General features: G+C 43.8%; 1 protein-coding gene across 1 annotated transcript in view; it reads right to left on the reverse strand.

Annotated features, from left to right (window-relative positions):
• LOC106722754 (dynein heavy chain 6, axonemal-like) overlaps positions 1 to 19,099 on the reverse strand; it is a gene marked incomplete at its 3' end in the record, with an annotated part of 89,220 nt that overhangs the window by 67,835 nt on the left and 2,286 nt on the right. The window contains exons 2-4 of the mRNA XM_014524540.2: positions 16,111 to 16,220; positions 3,720 to 3,841; positions 3,194 to 3,365 (exon numbers count right to left, since the gene is read on the reverse strand). Coding sequence (XP_014380026.2) covers positions 3,194 to 3,365; positions 3,720 to 3,841; positions 16,111 to 16,209 — 393 coding nt within the window. The remainder of the gene's footprint in view (positions 1 to 3,193; positions 3,366 to 3,719; positions 3,842 to 16,110; positions 16,221 to 19,099) is intronic.

Here is a 19,099-nt window from a genome sequence, read left to right on the forward strand (position 1 = left end):
AGGCAGAGCTCTTTTCTCCCCAGCACCACCTGGGGTGATGAGGAACAATGGTCATAAGCTGATGGAGAATAGGTTTAGGTTGGAGATCAGAAGGCAATATTTTACAGTTAGGGTGGCCAAAATCTGGAACCAACTTCCTAGGGAAGTGGTCCTCGCCCCTACCTTGGGCAAATTCAAGAGGAGGTTGGACGATCACCTGTCTGGGGTCTTGTGAACCCAGCATTCATTCCTGCCTGTGGCAGGGGGGCAGGCTAGATGATCTGTTCAGGTCCCTCCTAACCCTAGCTACTATGAAACTATGAAGGTTTGCCTGGCTACTGGAAACAAGCCGAACATAACCCCTGGGATCCATGCAAATAAAAAATCCTCTGTCCCCAGTTCACTCTCAGTTTTTACATCATGAAGACAAACAAATAAAAGCTCCTCCTCAAGAAGCAAATGCATATGGTTTGGTTACTCCTGTCTAATGGCAGCATAATATTTAGTGATCCACAAGAAGTCAGATCAGTTATGGTCCGTATGTATAAGAAATACGTAAAGCAAAACTACAAAAATGACAAAATGAAAAGTTAAGTTGCCTAATATTATGTACCCTTGTCTCCTCCACCAAGTCACAAAGCTCATCATTACAGCAATCACTGCACAACAAAACCAATGTACTACAAGCCTTGACACCTGGAAAGATCATGTAGCAGCTCCTCAAGAAATCTACTCTGAAGCACCAAGAGATGAACCAGGGAATCAGGAACCAGCATGAACATCAAGTGCAAGTTGGGTCTGGCCAACCTGATTTCCTTCTGTAATAAAGATAACAGGCTCTGTGGATGGAGGAAGACCAGTGGATGTGAAATATCCTGACTTTAGCACAGTTTCTGACAGTCTCCCACAACAGTCTCATTAATAAGCTAAGAAAATACAGGCCAGATGAAAGTACTGTAAGATGGATTGATGACTACTTGCTGAGCACAATGATCCATGGCTCAATGCCTAGCTGGGAGGTATCAAGTGGGGTTCCCCAGGGGTCTGTCCTGGGGCCAGTATTGTTCAACATCTTCATTAATGACTTAGATAATGACTTAGAGTGGCCAAGGTCTGGAATGGGCTCCCAAGGGAGGTGGTGCTCTCCCCTACCCTGGGGGTCTTCAAGGGGAGGTTAGATAAGCATCTAGCTGGGGTCATCTGAACCCAGCCCTCTTTCCTGCCTATGCAGGGGGTTGGACTCGATGATCTATTGAGGTCCCTTCTGACCCTAACACCTATGAATCTATGATGGGATCGAGTGCATACTTAGCAAGTCTGTGGATGACGCAAGCCAAATGGGACTGCACACACTGGAGAGTAGAGCTAGTATCCAGAATGACCATGATAGACTGGAGAAATGGTCCACAATCAGGTGAGATTAAACAAGGGCAAGCGCACACTCCTGCACTTGGGACAGAATAATGACATGCACAAATAAAGACTGGAGAATGACTGGCTAGGCTGCAGTACTGCAGAAAAGGGTCCGGGGCTTAAAGTAGAACATAAACTGAATATAAGCCAACAGTGTTGCTCTTTTTGTAAAATGAGATCAACAGCCTACTGGATTATATTAACCAAAATATCACTTGAAAAATCAAAGGAAGTGATTTTCCTTCTATTTAGCACTGGTGAGGCCTCACCTGGACTACTGTGTCCAGTTTTGGGTTCCACAGCTCAAGAAGAATGTAGAGAGCCTGGAGAGAGTCCAGAGCAGAGTGACAAAAATCATTAAATGCCTGAGAAGCAAGACTTATGAGGAAAAACCAAAAGAAATATAGACATTTAGCCTGAAGAGAAGAATGAAGGGGAATTTGATAAGTCTTCAAATACCTGAAGCATGGTTAGAAAGGATGGAGATGGGTTTTTCTCTGTAGCTGAAAGAGACAGAACTAGGAGCAATGGTCTCAAGCTGTAGCAGATGAAATTTAGGTTGGCGATTAGGAGGAACTTTCTGACTATGAGGGTGGTCAAGCATTAGAACCCATTATCTAGAGAAACTGTGACATCTCCATCCTTGGAAATATTCAAAAGCAGGATGGTCAGACACTTGGCTGGGATGGTTTTGTCAGGGAAGTTCCTGTCTTGAGCAGGGGCCTAGACTGGATGATCTTATGAGGTCCCTTCTAGTCCTTCTATGATCCTACAAATTTCATCCTAGCAGAGATGGCAGCTCTGATGATAAAAACGCTTTGCACAGAACATCAGACAATGGAAAGAGCCAACATACATTATTTCTCTGCCAGCTTACTGTTGCAGAAAACATTTAACTTAAAATAAAAATACATGCTTCCCTTTTTATTCATTTTTGATATAATTTCACAACTGTAGACCAAAGAACCAAAATAAGAAAAAAATGTCATACTGGCTCTGACCAAAGATCTATTTAGCTCAGTATATTGCATCTCACAGTGGTCGAGCAGATGCTACCAGAGAGAGTATGCATGGTTTATTAGACTGATTTGTCCCCTGCCTCTCTTCCCTTACAGTATCCAGCATTTAGAAGGCCTAGGAATTCCCCTCATGAAGGCTGCAGCTCCAGAACTGTTTCAGCTTCCATCATGGACAAATTTCTGAGTTTCTAAATTCTCCAATTTGTGTATTAGAAGAGCCACAAAAATTGAAAGACTTAACATTTCAAAAAAATGAGGATTTGACTAAAAGTATATGGACTGAAAATCTGGGGCAGATGCAGTTTCCTACAAAAACAAGAAAAAAAGCTATCAGATTGAGCTGCCATTGTCAGTGCAAAAACAGATCCTTCTGTAAGATATTACTGCTCATTTGTGATACAACAGAACCTTTTCTACTACTCTGGTGTACAGTAAAATCCAAGCCAACTTCTTTATTAATTGACAGAAATATTATCTTATGCTACACTGGTATAAACATAAGAGTAAACTGAAGTTTAATTACTCTGGTAAGTGATTTATCACTTCATTAGGCCTTATCTAGAAGGTTAAATGCATCTATAATAAGTTACATTGAAAAGGACATTAATAGGTTTGTCCTCTGAAAACAACATGTATTGTTAAGCATCTCAAAATATCTCACTCAGCCGCAATTCAATAACGCTTCATGAATATATGGACTTTGTCACAAAAACAAAGGCTTATAGCTTGGTCTAGTGGATAAGAAGCAGCTGGGGATATTCAAAACCCTGGTGTGGTTTTACCTCAATTGACTTCTGTATTTTCTCAAGATGTGCATTGTTGGTCTGCAGCATCTCAAGGACTCCTGCAGCTGTAGCTGCCCTAAGAGCATTTGGGTCTTCCTCTGTATGTACCATGATCTCTTTCCATTTGTTATTGACCTGAGAGAAAAGAGTTGCTTCTTCTGGAAGCTGCCTATTTAAATCACAGATAATATTAGAAATCAATTTCTAGAATGCAATAACAAAATGTTTTTCATTCTGATTTGTATTTGTCAATTTACTTTAAGATCTTTTTCTTACACACTTTATATTGCTTTCCAGATTCACACTCTTGAACTCATATACTAACATATACAGCACCAGAGCAGCTACAAAGCAATTAACCATTCACAGAGCTGTATGCTTCAACAGAAGTCTACATACCTAGGTATTTATGCCTAGGAGTCCTCCACTGAGCATTAGTCGTTGTTTCTTACTGGCTTAAAACACTACTGAGGACTTGATTCCTTGTTTTGATAAAATGACTGTGACATGCATGCATTATTACCTTTGTATTTCTGCAGAATGAAAGATTGGTTCAAGATAAATCCAGTTCCTTTGACAGAGTAACCATTCCTCCAGAGTGTGAGCAAAAAGATTCAACTTACGATCCCATCCATCCACAAGATTCTACCAGATAAAATATAATATTTTATTATTATAGTAACATCTACATTTGGGGGAAGTTCTTATTATCTGAAAGATGTTACCAAGGGACTCTGAACCTCCATTTTTATAGAGTTTAAGTAGGCCCTAGCATTTATTAAATAAAAGGTTTCTATGCACTTTATACAAATTTGAGAGGATACTCAGTACTTCATTAGGAACTGATTATTTAAGTCTGAAAAGAAGCTACTAAAATATTGTATATGTTTATTGGTTTATATCATTTTTTCCAGTCAAGTGAGAAGTATATATTTCACTTCAGGGCACTGGCATAAACTAGAATGTAGCTTTACCTGTAATAATATATATTTTGGACCTGGATCCTGGTCTCCTTACAAGTTATTCTCACTGAAGTCAAATACTGCAAACCTATTTCTAAATACCATCTAACAAAAATGTCTTTGTCTATCCTTGCTTTAAAAAAAAAAAAAAAGGTGACCAAGATGTTCTGTAGTGCTATCCTAAAACCACCTAGTCAGCATAACTAGTTTTCTTTCAATGTATTAGTACACATACAATAAGTTCTGCATATTTTATTAACAGTCCATCAGTCCTAGGAACTAGAAATTAACTCTGTTTGCAGTTGCAAACTAAATGGAGACTAAACCAATACATATTTGACTCCTTAGAAATTAACAGAAAAGCAGGAACATTGAAAAAAAAAGTTATTTACCAGTAGCTGTAGTTATTCAAGTTACTTGGTCCATTCATACATACATTCCACTGCTGGTATACATGTGTCCCATGCTTAAGCTCAGACCTTCTTGCCCTAGCAGTATCCATACAGTGTGTGTGTTTCCTGCCTCTCCTCATGCTTTGTAAGGAGGGCAAAAAGGGTGGAATGTGCTCCTCATGTAGTGATTGCATGACTGTCACCAACCCAAACATATGCCCTAAGCTTCCACAGTGGTGTAGTTCTTAGAAAAGTGTGTGTAAGACTCCAGGTGGCTGTTTTAAAAACATTCAGAATAGACATTTCATAGTAACCAAAGTTCCCTCAACTCTGGTGGAGTGAGCTCTGATCCCTTTCAGTGGGTCCTCTTTAGCAACCTTGTAGCAAACTTCGACACAGTAAAAGATTCAATTAGCCTTTATGCTAATTGTGCCTTTTGATATTTTAACAATGGAAATTAATAGATAAGGAGAATTCTAGAAAGACTTGGTCCTGGACAAGGAAAAGGACACAGCTCTCCTCAAATCTAACACATATAGTTGTGCCCGAGTTGAAATGGTTTGCCCATCTAGGCTGTGCATATTAGGTTTCTATCTTACTGGGGGACTGGGAATAAGTCTACACTGTGAATTTACTGAGTTAGGTGGCAGCATCCTCAAAACATGCCACGTTTCTCCTTGGAGGCTGTCTCCTGAACCAGAAGCAGCATATAAATTCATATGGTGCTTCTGTAGGACTAAGAGGTGCATCTACATGAGACATTTACTGAGTAGACTAATTAGCTCCGCAGTAAAGTCTCAGCATCTACACATGTGGCCTTATTAGGCCACACTGCCCTATTACGCTGCAGTAAACTAATAAATGCTGCTGTAGATTAGTACTTGTCAACACAAGTACTATCCTATGGAGGGGTTATTTAGCATGCCACAATGCACATTTAGACACTGACGGGGCTGGCTAGGTCACTTCAGTGTGGGGGCTGCCTGCCAGCTAACCCCAAACTGGAACACCTCCGTGCCCCAGCCAGACCCTCTGCAGCATGTTGAGCCGGGTTGGAAAAGCCCTGGGCTGGTAGGTTGACCTCCTGGGATCCCTTGCTAGCCGGGCCTGCTCTGACCTGGCTCAACATGATGTGGTCCCAGGCACACGTGTAAACACGGTGCTTGGGGGCAATAAACTCCAGTGTGAACTGCTCGAGTTTATTGCTTTGCATTAATTTCACATATAGATGTGCCTAGAGTTTGCGCCAATTAGACTGCCCATATGATAATAAGCTTATTTGCAGAACTGCAGCAATGCAGCTACCCTGCTCCCAGTTCAAAAGGCAGCAGACAGAAAGCAGCGAAGCACATTTGTACATGCTTCTGCTTGGTATAGTAAGTTTGTAATGCAGACATGACATGACTTGGTTCTCTCACTAGGGGAATACCTTGGTTAGGCCCTTTACTACTCCCAGGTGGGAGATGAGAGAGTATTCTATGGGAGAGTGATGAGCTGAAATGCAAGAGGTGTTATTGGATGCTAGAGTGCTCAGGCTCAGGGTCAGCGCTCACAGCTGGCGCTCCAATCACTACCCCCTCGTTACACTACTGCTGAAGGGACAGCAAAGTATTCTTTGGCAGAGATGAGGGATAAGTTGCCATGCTTCAGTTGGTATTCCAAGATAGTTAGACTGAAAGCCTCTGGAAGGGGGAAAAAAGAACTGGCATAACTTTAGGCTAAAAATATAGTCCACTTAGCCAGCAAGTTAATCTAGCTAGGTCTTTCTTCCTATGGATAAGAATATCCAAGCAAGCAAATCTACTCTACTGCTGATATGAATGGGTGTGTGCACATAGATGGCTAATGCAAGGAGATGTACCTACTGAGGCTGTCCAGTTAGATATCCTAGGACTCCTATAGACATGCAAGGAGCCTGCTCTGACACACTGGAAATCCAGCATATCGGAGCAGACTCAATTAATTGAGTCTGCTGGAGCATGGAAATTGACGTGCTCTGGCAGCCTTCCACATCTCATGTATCAGCATCCCTGTGCATCCCCATGCTGAAAAAATGGCAGCAGAGTGCTCTGAAATAAAACATGTTCAATGACCTTTAGTTCAAAGTGCCCCACCACCATTTTTTCAGCACAAAGATGCTGATACATGTGATGCACAGGCACTTTTAATTAGCATGGCATGCTAATTAAAGCGCCCGGCACTGCATCCCAGAGCACATGTAAAAAAATGCCTGGGAGGTACAGTACTTAGAATTCTATTTGGCAACTGAAATACCTATTCCAGAAGCTGACTACCTTTCAGGGAGGGAGAGAAAGGGCTAGGGCAGAGGTGTTCTTGTCATTGATGTAAGTCATCATAAGTCATACTCTGGAAATCAACTTGAGATAAGACAGTAATATGAAGCCTCATTCTTACATTAGAGTAGATGTCTTGGACCTGAAGATCAGTCATACTCATCATACCTCCCACTGTAGCAGGAAGATGTTTGTTGCCATTGTCACTAATGGATGTGAGGAAGTAAGTTCTGACTGTTGCTGTCTAATTGACCTTCACCAGGAGATGAGAAGGCCATAGCGACTCAGTCTTAAGGAAGGTAAGTTCTTATAGACAGAGAGCCTGAAGTGGACCCTATAAACTTAAGTCTCTGAACTGGAACTGGGTTTGATTTTGGAGTATTCACATTTAGGTCTAGAACAGGGGTCAGCAACCCCCAGCACATGTGCCGAGCACAGCACACGAGGCCATTTTGCTCAGCACACCACCACCACCACCAGCTGCTGCCAGCCACAAAGCCTGGGCTGCTTCCAGCAGGCAGCTGGGAAGCTGCAAGCCCTGCTGCAAGCTGTACTTGGCAGCAGCTACCCGGACCCTGGGCCAGTTGCAGCCAGGAGGCTGCAAATATCTGCTCTGGACTCTGGCATCAGCTCCATACCAGGGGGAGTGCATGCGCCTCGGAATGGACGGTGTGGGAGGGGCCTGAGTCAGTAAAACCTTGGCGTCTTCCTCGCTGCCAGCATAGAACTAATAACTGGGCTCCAGAGCTCAGTGCACCTGTTTGTAGCCAGCCTGGCAGCAGGCAGGCTGCAAACAGGTGCGCTGGGCTCCATAGCCCTGGCATCAGCTCCATGCTGGCAGCGACTGCACATGCACCTCAGAGCAGACAGTGGGAGGGCTATGCTGCCTCAGGCCCTATCCCCACTGTCCACTCCGTGGAGCACATGCACCTGCCGGTATGGAGCTAATGCCGGAGCCTGGAGCAGCTGTTTGCAGCCTCCCGGCTGCATCCAGCTCAGGCTCTGGTAGCTGCTGCCAACCACAGAGCCCAGGCTGCTTGCAGCAGGGCTTGCAGCTGAACCTGCCTAACTCCCACCTGTTATGAGCCCAGCCCCGACCCAGCCCCCCACCAGGATGAAGCTGGCGCTGCCCCTTGCCAGGAGCACTGCAACTTTTGTGGGCTTAGCTGTGCTGGGTGGGTGAGTGGTTGGGCTGATGGGCAGGCTGTGTCTTTGGCCAGCTGTGCTGCAGCCCAGGGGCTGGCTCCCCAGGGAAGCACAGGGGCTCTGGCGGGACCAGGCATTGTTAGGTCAGACTTTGTCCAGTGGCCCAGGAGCCTGGCTCCATGCACCTGCGCATCTGGTTCTATGTGTCTGTCTACCTGTGTGTGTACACACGTCTGATTCCGGATGTGTGTGCACGTATCTGTTCTGAGTGTGTTCTGGCTCTCTGTTTGTCCACGTGGTTCTCTGTGTGCTTGTGTCTGGTTCACTCTCTGCTCTCCCTTTTCTTTCTTTCTCTCTCTCTCCTCTTTCTCTTATGTGTCTCTTTTTTCTCTCTATCTCATTCAACATGCTCACCAAAAAGGGAATACACAACAACAAAGGCAACATTTATGATTATTAAATATACCAATATGCGGTGTGTCCTGCCATGTACCCCCCCGGCCCCCGCCCTCATTTTGTTTTTTCTGGCATGCCGGCACTCCGGCACCTTCCAAGGTAGACATTATGGTTTTTTTGGCACTTGGGCCAAAAAAACATTGCCTACCCTGGTCTAGAATATGAAACTGTGTACTGGAGGTTTCCCGCCATGTCTTAGGAGGAACTAGTTGTTTAGGAAAAGGTAAGTTTTGATATTCTTCTTGTAGACGGCCACAGCTGCAAGCCTCAGTGAAAGCTCTTGAGGAAGTCAAAAGACAGGGTAGTAAGACACTATTTTAATAACTGTCTTGCTCTACCACAAAGTGGAGGTATCTGCTGTGGGAAGCACATGAAGGTGCTGTGAATATAAGGATCCTGTAGGTCAAGAGATGCAAACAAATGCCCTGGCTGCAAGAATGAAATAATAATAGCTAACAACAATTCTGAACGTAAGCTTCCAAATAAAGGAGTTTAGCTTTAAGTCCAAGATGATATGCTGTCCTCCTTTTCTTTTGGGGACCAAAATCCAGTCATTGTAATATCTATTTCTTCAGTACAATGCAGTAACTTCCTGTATTAACTCTAAGGCTCAAAGGGAAAAAATGCACTGTTTAAGCTAAGTCTTGCATGAAAGATCCCTGAAAAGAAACAGAGAAGGAGCACTAGGAGCAAGGACCATACTAAACTGGATGACACAGCTAGCTCTTATAGCGTCAAAACCACAGAGCCTATACTGAAATAGCCTGTTCTCTGAGAGGCACGGGACAAGTGGTTTCCAAAGGAATATAGGAAATGGTGGGGCCTTGGGGAGTGCAATACATCTCTCAATTGTACCCTAAGGCTATCTCTGCTTCTAAAAAAAGCTGCAGGAGAAGACTGCTTCTTCTTGTGAAAGTGCTGGCATTTCCTTAGGGGCCCTGGAAAATAGTGCATAAGGGATGGGACAGAACAGAGCTTCTAGAGTGGTTTCCAGCTAGTGTATGGGTGACATTTATGCTTCTTCTTTAGGGCAGGTGTGTTAATCCCTAAGAAGCAGAGGGTATCCTTGAAATCTTTGATGGTATGCAGTAGGCCTGTGTGAAGCAGCTGCTATTTTGCTTCGAATTCGGCCAATTTTGGGGATAGTGATTTGAATCACTCTCCCAAATCGATTTGGCCGAATCTGATTCTGAGATTTGGCTGCTGCTGAATCAGCTAAATCTCCAAATCACACAGCCCCCATTTCCCACCTGCCCTCAATGGCTGCCCTGCCTGCCCCAGCTCCCAGGTCTTTGAAAAAAAAAATCCCCCGCTCACCAGATACTGCCGGGGGGGTGGGGGGGGAGCGATCCCTGCTGCCCCCCACTGCCCCATGCCATGTGGCCCCACAAGCACCCAGAGGCCCCAATCGCCACTCCTGCAGCTGGGGAGTGTGGGGGCTCTGCATGAGCCCCCAGAAGCCCCGAGGCCACTGCAGCAGCCAGTGAGTCCAGGGGTTATTTTTGGGTTTTTTTACTAAAAGGCCAGGAGCTGGGGCGGGCAGGACAGTCATGGGGGGGGCTCATGGCAGAGCCCCCCCATGCAGTGTGGGACAGTGTGGGGCAGCAGAGATCACCCCCTGGCTGGGCAGCACCTGGTGAGTAGGGGATTGTTTTTTTTTTTAAAGGGCCGGGAGCTGGGGCTCACCCCCTACTTACCAGCTCAGAGTCCAGGTCCAGCTCCCTGCTACAGCAGGCGGGGACTGCCCGAATCGCCGAAGCTCTCTGAATCGATTTGGAGAGCTTTGAATTGATTTGGACCTTTTAATTGATCCCCTGATTTGATTTGGATTCAGAGATTCGGCCACTGAACTGGGTTGAATCTTCTCCAAACTGAATCAGCACTCGAAGCTTCACATCGCCCTAGTGTGCAGAGCTTCATCTATTTACAGTAGAATATCTCTGCCCCTTCAAAGGGAAGCCCTTTAGAATATCCTGTATTTCCACAGAGCCAGAATAAACGTCTCAGGGTCATAACTGCCAAATCTCAAATATCTTTATAAGAGCTGCTTGAAGTATGGTTTTCATCACCAAATGTCTTTCTTCAAGCAAGGTAGCAATTAATTTTCTGGAGCCTGGCAAAAGTTTGACAGAAAAAAAATGCCAGGCACTCACAAAATATAAAGCTATGTTGAGCCAACAGATTTTGATGGTTGGCTTGGAACCCGTTAGTACTACCAGGTGTATAGTATCAAATCCAGGGTCTTCAGCTGTTTGTGTTTTGAGCTATTAAAAAACAAATTTTCCTTTTTGTCTCTTACAATGACCAACGTGTAAGCTGTAGGTGGAGTACAGAAAAATTTCACATCCTGGGAAGGCACTTGACAACGTTTGTCAACATTATATATAATCAGGGCAGGGCAGGGGTGATAGGCATTTACCACATAATTCTTGCAGGGTTTATTATGGTCTCATTTGACAGGGAAGGATAATTTATTTGGTAAAGATAGGATGCAAGATATCTGCAAAACTATTCATAAAAAAGTCTTCAATTTTCTCCACAAGAATTTGGAAGGCATAAGGCACCAATCTCACGGTCCTGGAAGCATAAGAAGTCATTCATCCATGATGTTGGAGGAGGAACAACTGCCTCATCAACACAAGAGGAGAAAGACAGTGGTTAGGGTCAGGCAACCCCTCTAAGTTTCATAGTTGTTAGGGGCTGGAAGGGACCTTACAGTTAATCAGGTCCAGCCTCCCCTGCATTTGGGCGGGAAACTGGCAGAGTGTTCTTTACATTCAAGGGAGATCAGACCCATTAATAAGCAGGACGGCTCTGCGATGTTGAAAAAAGACTAATGGGATCATAGGTAACTAGTCTGTTTCAGGCTTCATCTCCAAGCAGAAGGTCCGTGGCAGAAAAAGGATACCAAGACCATGAACCTGCAAATCAGGAGACACAAGGTGGTAGCCTAGAGCTACATCTCTTCTCCCCTGGAAGAGTTTCCATAGAACTAGTAAAAGGCAAAATGATAAGTGTAATCCCAAATGACAGTGATTCACAGGATTTGAAGAAAGTGTTTGGTGAGGAGACCTCCACCTCCCACTGGCAGCATAAAAGGGCCTCAAATTGGAGATGGTCCCACAACTGGAATCAGAGCTGCTGTTACTGAAGGATCTGCAATCAGAGTCCACAGAGAGTCCAGTTCTGTCTGGATCACCAAGCTGCTCAGTATTGTGAATTGAACCCCAATGGAGGTCATGAGAATAGCAGGAGTCCATTGTAGTGCACTATGCCTCAGTGGAGGAACAAGTTTCACTGCAAAAGTTCTCAATCAGACCCATGATGACTAGGTAGCAAAAGGGAAGCTAAGGAGTACTTTGGGCCCTTACCCTTGCATTTACAACACACCATGGAAGTGGACAGTGCCAATCCTTGTCAGGATCCACACTGGGACACAAACAGGAGGGACGAAGAACTAGTGAAAAGAGTCTCCTTAAGGAACCCTAGAGCAGGAATTTCTAGGGCCACTGACAGACATTAAAAAGGCAGAATTCTGCATGGCAGGAGGTGCGAGTCTGATACTGAGCATCAGATCCCATCATGCCATATTGCTAGTGCAGGGGGAACCTGGGATCACAATCTCAGGCTCCCCCTGCACCAGCAATTTTCACTCCTGTGGTTGGGAGCCTTATCATCAGTTGATCAGAGTTTCCAGCCCTGGGGATGCACTGTGCATTCTCATGGCTGAAAGCTCCAATCAGTTGACGGAGCCTTGATCAGCTTCCAGTCTTTGAAGCACATGGGAGCCATTCCTTGGAGACTGGGAGCACTGTCCATATGTTCAATTAAAGGCATGATAGGAACCAGCTACAAAGTTATTACATGTTTTGTGTAATAATTTTGTCGGGTATTCCTGGTTTTATCACACCATTAACTGAATAAACCTGTAGCCACGTCACTAAAGATGACCTAACCAGTAAATTGCATCTTAGGTATACTGTGTCAAGAGTCAGCACAGCAGCTAGGTTAATTAGCCCCTAGCTAACTCTGGTTACCCAAGTCGGCTTGCCTGCCAGCAACCTATTTCCAGATGGTTCTAACTACCTGTATGGGCAAGGCTACCTGCTTAGAAGCAGCAGCCCTTTCTGCACCCAGAAAGCTAAACAGGATGGCTCTTGCCCTTTGGTTCCTAGTTCCTGTCTTCTGCCCAGGTCCCTGCTTCCTCACTGATGGTTTGTGACCCTCCCACTACCTCATGGCTGCAGTCTGAATCCCTCCTTCTGACTCCTGACCTATAGCTTGTAACTATCCAGTGGCAAGCTGCAGATGCCTGGTCATTTACTTGACATTAGATCTGTGTTCACTGGAGTAGAACTTCTGTACTATTGATGACAAGGATGTGTTGCAGAAACTGCCTAGGGAGAGAGCCCTAGCAGTCAGGCAGGAACCCCACAGGTGCAGGTTACTGTGGCAGCAGGCCTAAGGAGGGAATTAGCCTTTACCTGCAGTTGGTCAGCTGACCGGAAGAGGCAGAGCCCTGGGCACATATAAACCCCAGGGCTGGGACTAGAGAGGCAGTTCACTGCCAGCAGTCAAAGGGGAAGGAGCCTCTAGGGAGGAATTGCCCAGAGATGCTGCAGCTGCCCAATGTGCTGCACTTGGGGCTAATGGGGCTCCAGGAGCTCACCAGTTTCCCTTGCCTACAAGGTACTTAGTGCCAGGGTAGAAGTTTGATTCTTTTACAGGGGCAGAGCACACACCGAGCTTTTTGTGTTATGTTATAGCCCAGGGGCTTATATTTTGGTTGCTGTCTTATAAGACTGAAGAATTGGGCTGAGGCTATTGGGGAAGGAGGCGGCCTCATTGGGGGCCCACTATAGCGTGGGGACCCCCAGTGCCAGTGTGGGCACAGTATTTGGGGTGCACAGACCCCCAGTGCCAAGGGGCACCGAGAGAGATGGGGTTGCAGAGAGGAGAGCCTGGCGATGACTGGAGACCAAGGTGAACTAAGGCCTTGGAGAGACAACATGTGAATGCCATCTATGAGGCTTGGGGCATGGTAAAGGAGTGGTTTGGAGCCACGCATGTAGCCCATAAGGCTGAGGGTGTCCTAAGAGGCATTCATTTTGGAGCAGAACCCAAAAGGGGTCCAGGAACCCACAGGGTTCAGTGGGGTCCATCAGGACTGTGCCCAAAATACAACTTGAGGACAGCCTCCCTATTTACTATAGTACACCAAACGTGGCAGGCAAGAAAGAGGGTGCCCATTGGGCAGGAGTGACATGGTTAAGGAGCCCTAGGGGTATCATGGCCACCCCTGAGGACCCCATCCCGTGACAGGATGGTCTTCTCGAGAGGGACCATGCAGCCCTGTATCATTAGCATCCAACTTAGTCCTGCACTCCAGTTATTAGAGGGTGACCATATAGTTTACCTAGGAGATAACCTGGAAACTAGCTTTGCCCTCCTTCCTGGTGAACAACTTAAAACACTACATTTCCCAAGGATAGGGATTCCCTAATAAAAAGAGTCACTTAAAATGTTTGCCTGAAGCAGGCATAGCCTTGCTGCAGGAGGAACATAGCTACAAAGCTTGAATCCAAGTGGCCTGGAGGAAACTCTGGCAAGTCAAAGGAAAGGTCTGGCCAAAGTGTGGTGGGGGTTGGGGAAGAAAATGAAACCTCAAATATTATCTTGCTGGGATCCTATGATCCCAGCTGACTTCCTGCCCCTGGGGCAGGGGGGGCTGGACTCAATGATCCTCTGGGGTCCCTTCCAGCCCAAATGTCTATGAAAGTCTATGAAACTCACTTAGCTAGAAGAGCCACATAGGAGACTTAATGTCTCACTAAAATAAATATTGAAGACCAGGAAAAAGTGAGAACAACAACTACCACCACCCTGCTTCCTACTTCTGGAAGAAATAAGAAGAAAAAGTAGTAAAAAGAGGTGGGGAAGGTACTGAGAACAGCTTCATGTAAAACGCTGTCTGGGTTAGCCAAGAGAATATCTCATCTCAAGACTGCCTGCCCCAAGACAGATGAGAGGAACTGAGGAACTAGAATCACATATTGCCCTTTATACACTAGATCCATGCTGTATGGATACTGGAAAGACTCCAGACTTGAGCACTTGAGACATGTGAACACCCAAAGTAAAAATGTGTATGAACAAGCATTTAAAAATAAAAACTTAGGTTACATAACAATCCAATAATACCAGAGTAAAGTTAGAAAATATGCATCCTGATTTACTTCACACACAGGATTAATTATTTCACAAAGAAAAATTAAAATCAGATAAACACCCTATGCAACTGATAGTCTCTCTACAATTCAAGCACACTGCATAATATTAGAGAATGGGAAGACTCAGTAAAGAAACTCATGTATCTGATATCATGACTGAATTAAGGACTTCATAACTTACTCTGTATTCAGTACTTTTTCCATTTTAGCACCTGTGATTTCTGTAAGGTTCCTTTTTCTCTCTACCCCTTTCTGAGTGTCACAAAGCTTTTACTTTTTCTTTTATCCTTTTCTGTTTTTCCTCTATGTGATTTTGGTGACTTCATCTACTCATACAACTTCAGTTAACATCTCTAAATTGATGATTTACAGATAATGTTCTCCAGACTTGACATTTCCCGTTTTTCCTTTAGTCCTGCATCACAGCTGCTCTCCCTGACATCTTTCTGGAGGTCTTGATAAAACTTATGTTTAACATACCTAAAATTAATCTTTTTTTCTTTCTGCGTACACCCAAACATTGTTCCCTGCAACATTTATAGTTTGTTTCTACACTATACAATAAAAATCAATCCTTTCCTTCAATCTGTCTGGCCCAGTAAAATGCTCATTCATGCCCATCACCGTTTATCTTTACTACTACAACTATGCTACATCACACACACACACACACACACACTCTCACTCTCTCTTAGTGCCATCATTCTGACTAGACAAATTCAGGCATAAAATGTCATGCAAACGAGAACAGAAAGCTAAAGAAGAGATGGGTGCTTTAGAATCTAAATTAGTTTTCCCTAAATCTTTTTTCTGTTTAATTCCTGCCCTGAAAGGACCTAGCTTCTTTTCTCTTTTGACAGAATTGAACATAAAGAACTATGCAAAGTTCTATCAAAATAAAATAACTCCCTCACACACAAAATCTTATTAATAACTAAATAAAACTTAAACATGAGTTCACGAGTTCTCAAATGCTGACAAAACATTTAGCATAAAGGTAATCAAATAAAACCACAACAGTGCATAGTATTACATAATACTATATTGATAGAACTTCTGAGATCTTTGATGATCCTTGTAACTAGTCCCAACTCCTTACAGCATCACACACATAGGAATGAAAACTTTTACAAGGGATTTCCAGGTAGGTTTTCAATGTGATTTTAAAAAAGGCAATAAAGTATTCTATTATTTCAACTGTACACACCACTTGCAAATTTTATTCTGGAAAGCACATTCAAGTTTTCAATTAAAACTTCCTTTCTATTACAAATATGTATCTTGCTACTATGCATATGGAGGGGTGTCATCTGAAATGAATACCAATGAATAAAGATTAACATAATCCTTAACAAAAAAATCACCTATTCACCTATTACTTCTGCAACACTTAAAATATTCTATAGACATTTGCAAATGGTGAGTAACCTTTACCTTAATTGGTCCAACATAGCAGGAGCCCTTAATTGTTGAAATTGTTACTTGAGAGTCTTCTAACTGAGCTATTGTATCTTCAGCTGATGAAATAATCATGATAGTTGAAGCTTCAAAATAGTGAGGAGATAAATGGAAATCAGTTTTGTTCCAAAGATCTATTATTTTATTCAGCATTATTTCAAGGGTAGCTTCATTTGTAGCAGTTATTGATATTTCATTTATTTCTTTCTTGTACTGAATCATCTAAAGAGTGAGGAAAAAAACTTAATATCTAGCAAGGTAAAAAAGTAATGATACAGATGGTTTGGTAAATAACTGAAATATACATATTTCTGCAAACTATATAACATTTATATTTAATTTTCAGAAATGGAGCCTAATCAAACCTGTTTAAAGGTCAACTGTAAACAGCCCTATTTATGTATTGTGTTTTAAGAAGAGTGGAATTCTATTTCCCTTTGTGTCCAAATGGCAGCTTTCTAGCCACGTAAGTGGCATTTTTGCTACTTACACCCAGGCAACAATTTTACTTCACCTGAACTATTGCCACATAAGACTAAGCTTGCACAGTAGGTTACTCATTGGCCATGCACATATGAATGTGAAATGCAGGTGACTGCAGGTGTTAGATGGAGAATAAGGCCAGAAGCAGACATTTATCATCCAGATTTGAGGCCCTGTTTGCCTGGAGCCCAGATTCAAGACATGGACATAGAGACTGGCAGAGTTCTTCTGTTCCTCAGACCAATACCCTTTTCCTGCATATCCACGTGGGTACCAACAATACTGCTTGGAATTATACTGAGTAAGTTAGGCCTGAAGCTCTAGGTAGGAGGATTACGTTTGGAGCACAGAAAATGTTCTCATAAATCCTGCCTGTTTATGATAAAGGCTAAGGTAGAGACCATCACATCATGGAGGTTAATATGGCTAAGGTGTTGTCAACATGAAGGCTTTGGATGTTGTGGGTCCATGGCTAAATAGCCAGGATGATCTCTTTACAGAAGATGGAAAGAAGGAAGACATGCTCAACATCTATTTGCCTCAGTCTCCCCCCACTAAAAATAAGCTTCAAACCAGACAATTAATTAAAAAAATTATATAAGCAAGGCTGGGGGGTAATGATAAACAAGAAAAACCAGAGTTTTTGTCTGGTCTGAAAGAATCAAAAATCAGCAGGGCCTGATGAATTTCATCCCAGAATACTGAAGGAACTGGTAGACAGGGTCTCAAAGCACTTGCAAACAATTTTTTTTACCAAGTTATGGAAGACAAGCAAAGTACTGGAGGACTAAAAAGGAGCCAACATAGTGCCACCCTTTCAAAAAGGCAAAAAGACCCAGGGAAGTATGGACCAGTTAATCAGACTTCAATACTCAGGAGTTACTGAAGAATATTATAAAGTCCATTTGTAAGCATGTGGAAGAAGAAAATCCGATCACAAGCAGCCTGCATAAATTTGTTAAGAAATCATGCCAAACAAGTTTGATTTCTTTCTTCAACAAGACAGCTGGTTGGGAGGATGAAGGGAATGCAGTGGATAAAGGGTACTTGGATTTCAGTAAGGCTTTTGACAAAGTCTCACATGCATCTTTTCAAAAGAAATTGGAGAAACATGGACCAGACAAAGCTACTATGAGCTGGATAAACAACTGGCTTAATAGCCGTAAACAACAATTAATTATATATGGATCCATGTTGGAATGGCAGGAAGTCTCCAGTTGAGTCCCTCAGAGGTTTGTCTAGGATCCAGTGCTGTTCGACATGTTTATTAATTATTTGGATATTGGAATAGAAAGCTTTCTGCACAAATCTGCAGATGAAACTGGGAAGGCAGGAATAGAATTCATGAAGAGCTTGACACATGGAAAAACTGAGTTTCAGACAACAGGATGAAGTTTAATCAAGGCAAATGCAAGGTGATAAACCTTAGGAAGAATAATCAGAAGGACAAATACAGAATGGATGATAACTGGCTGGGTAGCAGCACTTGGGGTTGTGGGATCGCAGACTCAGCAATCTGATGCAACTTCAAAAAAGGTGAACAATTTTGGGCTGAATAAACAGGACTATAAAGTGTATAACATGGGAGGTGACTAGTACTAATCTACTCAGTCCTGGTTAAGTATTGTGTGCAGTTCTGGGTTCCACATTTTAAAAAGAGCATGCAAAGAAATTAGGGTCTCAAAGGGGGCAATATATAGTGATAAGGATTTGGAAGAAAGCCATAAAAGACAAGAGGTTGAGAGAAAAGAGCATGCTTATCTTACAGCAAAGGCAATTGAAAGGGCACATGATAGCAGCCTTTAAATATATGAAGTGCTGCCAAAAGAAAAGGAAGAACAACTTTTCTCCCTTGCTGCAGAGAGCTGGACACCTAGCAGTGGTTTGAATTATTTAATAGCTCCTTCCTATAGTTGCAGGGGTAGGACATGGACAGCACCCCTCCCCCTTTGCTTTACCTGTGGCAAGTTAGAGTGTTTTTGATGTTTTAAGCATTGTGCCTATTGGTCTGCAAGAGGGCTGTTTGTGAAGTTTAAGTATGTGTGGGCCGGGAGCGGTCCGAGGCCCTCGGGGGCACGCGGCGGGCTGTGGCCAGCAGCCTGGCACACGGGTCGGGGAATGCAGGCCGGCGGACTAGAATTAGGCACGGATGCTTAGCGGTTGATTAAAGATGATTTTACTTACACCGTGGATGGTCGCGGTGCAGGCAGGAAAACTTGCTTGAGTTTCAGTTACAGACAAAACAAAACAAAACAAAACAAAACTCGAACCTGCAGGGCACGAGAGTACATCGCAAGGGGTTTTCGGCGACAGGAAGACGCAAAACACGAGAGTACGTCGCAATGGGTTTTCGGCGACGGGAAAATAAACCTGCAGGACTCGAACCCGGACAGAGCTCTGGATACACTCACACGAAGTTTGCTAGGCTCCGTGGAACTTGTGCGCAGGGAAGGGGTTCGTCGAGGGATCGTTCGGCGACAGG

Source organism: Alligator sinensis, unplaced genomic scaffold, assembly GCF_000455745.1.
Source record: "Alligator sinensis unplaced genomic scaffold, ASM45574v1 scaffold753_1, whole genome shotgun sequence".
Taxonomy (NCBI): domain Eukaryota; kingdom Metazoa; phylum Chordata; order Crocodylia; family Alligatoridae; genus Alligator; species Alligator sinensis.